Source organism: Camellia sinensis, chromosome 14 (assembly GCF_055761805.1).
Source record: "Camellia sinensis isolate YWXY chromosome 14, ASM5576180v1, whole genome shotgun sequence".
In the NCBI taxonomy this organism is placed as follows: Eukaryota; Viridiplantae; Streptophyta; class Magnoliopsida; order Ericales; family Theaceae; genus Camellia; species Camellia sinensis.
The window spans coordinates 85,439,162-85,441,372 of NC_138974.1; the positions used below are offsets into that span (position 1 = coordinate 85,439,162).

At 37.3% G+C, this 2,211-nt stretch overlaps 1 protein-coding gene across 1 annotated transcript; it reads right to left on the reverse strand.

Annotated features, from left to right (window-relative positions):
- Positions 1-253: 253 nt before the first annotated feature.
- LOC114267396 (protein SENSITIVE TO PROTON RHIZOTOXICITY 2) lies at positions 254-1,833 on the reverse strand. Its single transcript, XM_028208428.2, has one exon. The coding sequence runs from the start codon at positions 1,625-1,627 to the stop codon at positions 497-499; it is 1,131 nt and encodes a 376-aa protein (XP_028064229.2). The 5' UTR covers positions 1,628-1,833; the 3' UTR covers positions 254-496.
- Positions 1,834-2,211: the final 378 nt, after the last annotated feature.

Consider the following 2,211-nt stretch of genomic DNA (forward strand, 5'->3'; position numbering starts at 1 on the left):
AATGATTTAAACTTTTATTTACAATAAATTTGAACCACACATTGAATTTTCTGGACTTATGTGTGATTTTTTTTTTTTTTTTTGCATTCGTAGCATCTCAAAAATTTCAGAAACATTCACCCAATTTTAGTTAACCATAATAACCACATTGACACAGCCAAAAAAAAAAAAAAAACTATACAAATCAGACTTTAGGATAAAGCAGTAAGATTCAGTAATACATCAAACTAAAAAATTTGTAGCCACCAGGAAGATCTCTTATATAATCCAATATTTTTTTTTCTTTTTTTGGAAATAACAGATATTTATAAAGAAAGAAAACAAATACATCGTACAAAGATGTAATGCAGACTAGACACAACCAGGATGGAGACCATCTAAAAGGTGAGAGCCATGCAAGAGCTAAAAGTCATATGAAACTAACAAAAAGAAACAAAGCTAACACTAAATTTTCGGTATACAAAGCCAAAGTCTAATATTGGCCAATAATTTTTACCTAGATATTATTATACACTCTCATTGGCACTTGATCATGTTGTTCAACTTTTCCAATTTTCGACGACGATGACGAATTGATTGTCATCGTTGTTGTTGCCGGAGTGTGGCCGACGAACAAAGCAACATGACCCATAAGCTTATCTTTCCTAGAAAAAGTGGTACCACACGAGCACTTCCATTTGAGATCCCCACAGTGCTTCTCGTGAGTCCTCAGATCAGACAGCACCGAGAACTGCTTCGTGTTACACCTCTTGCACACGTACATCTTCGGACAATGGCTCCTCTTGTAGTGATTCTTCACGCAGATCATCGATTTCAACGGCTGAAACTTCGCGTGCTTTTTGTTCCACCTACACCCTTCTTGCGGACACGAGTACTTCATCGCCATTTTTATATTTTCTTTGTTTGTATTTGTACTTTCAGCCCTATTCTTCATTGGATTGCTCAGAGCCGCGCTGGATTTATACTCGTCTCCGTGAGCCCTCATGTGCATCCTCAAATTCGCATCGCGCTTAAACCCTTTTCCACAAACTTGGCAATAATGAGTGTACTTTGCCAATAAGTCCGCGACATTCAATTCGATAATATCTTGTGAAATTTCACTGTTTCCGTGTCTTTCAGGAAATTCATCCCTCCTTCCCGCTTCATTATTATTGTCTCTAACAGCGATGGGATTATTGTAGTTTTCGCCATACCAGTCCAGAGTTTCGCCTGATGAATATAAGCCTTGCCCTCTTTCATGGAGCTTATTATCGCGGTGGTTTCGTAATTCACCGGTGTTATTGTTCACCTCTGGTATTGAATTTGAACCGAGAACCATCTGTTGGCAAGTGAACATCATGGAAGAGGCGGTGACGATGATTTCTTGAATCAAAGTGCCCACGCTGGCTATAGCCATGGCTGTTGACTCGGCCTGTTGGTTCTGATCGGCGGAGACGAAGATGGAGACTAGTGATTGCACTTGATTGACCTTTTCTTTGAGGGCTGAGAGGCTGTAGAGGAGAGAATTTGAGTGAGCATCGACACCGGAGGTCGCTTCTAGGGAAGAAGAAACCATGTTTTCGGTGACACCAGCGTACATGATCTGTTGAAACCCTTGTGAGGTGTTGGGGAAACAAGAAGTGTTCATCTTGGACAGCTTTTTTCTCTCTTTTTCGAAGTGTTAAAGTGGCTATCTCTCTTTTTGTTTAGATTCGATTGAATCTCTTTTTGAGAAAAAGTTGGGATTGAAACGAGTGATCATATGAGGAAGCACACAAGAAATCGTGTCCTTTTTGGCAAGGCATAGCAACGTATGTGAAACATATAATAAAGATTTTTAGGTCAACTTTGAGGTTGAACTCATCCCCACTTGGGACCTTACCCATATGATTCTCACCAAGCTCACATTCAGACAAATTTTTAATAAAGAATGGGTTTTTAGAGGCCGGGATGGATTAAAATAATAATGCAAAACCATTTACTTTTTTGAATTTAGTATTAGTTTTCTTACAAGAAATGTTGTATATATATATATAATTTAAACGAAATGATGTGGTTAATCTCCTATCCATTGAAAAAAAAATATTTATACATATAAAAGAAAAAATCAAAGCATTTCACTTCCAAATAAAATATCAATTAGAATTGATTTGCATATGTGATTGTTGTTATTCGATTAATTCAATTATTTGCAGGAATGATATCATTCCTGCAAATAATGATATCAACTTT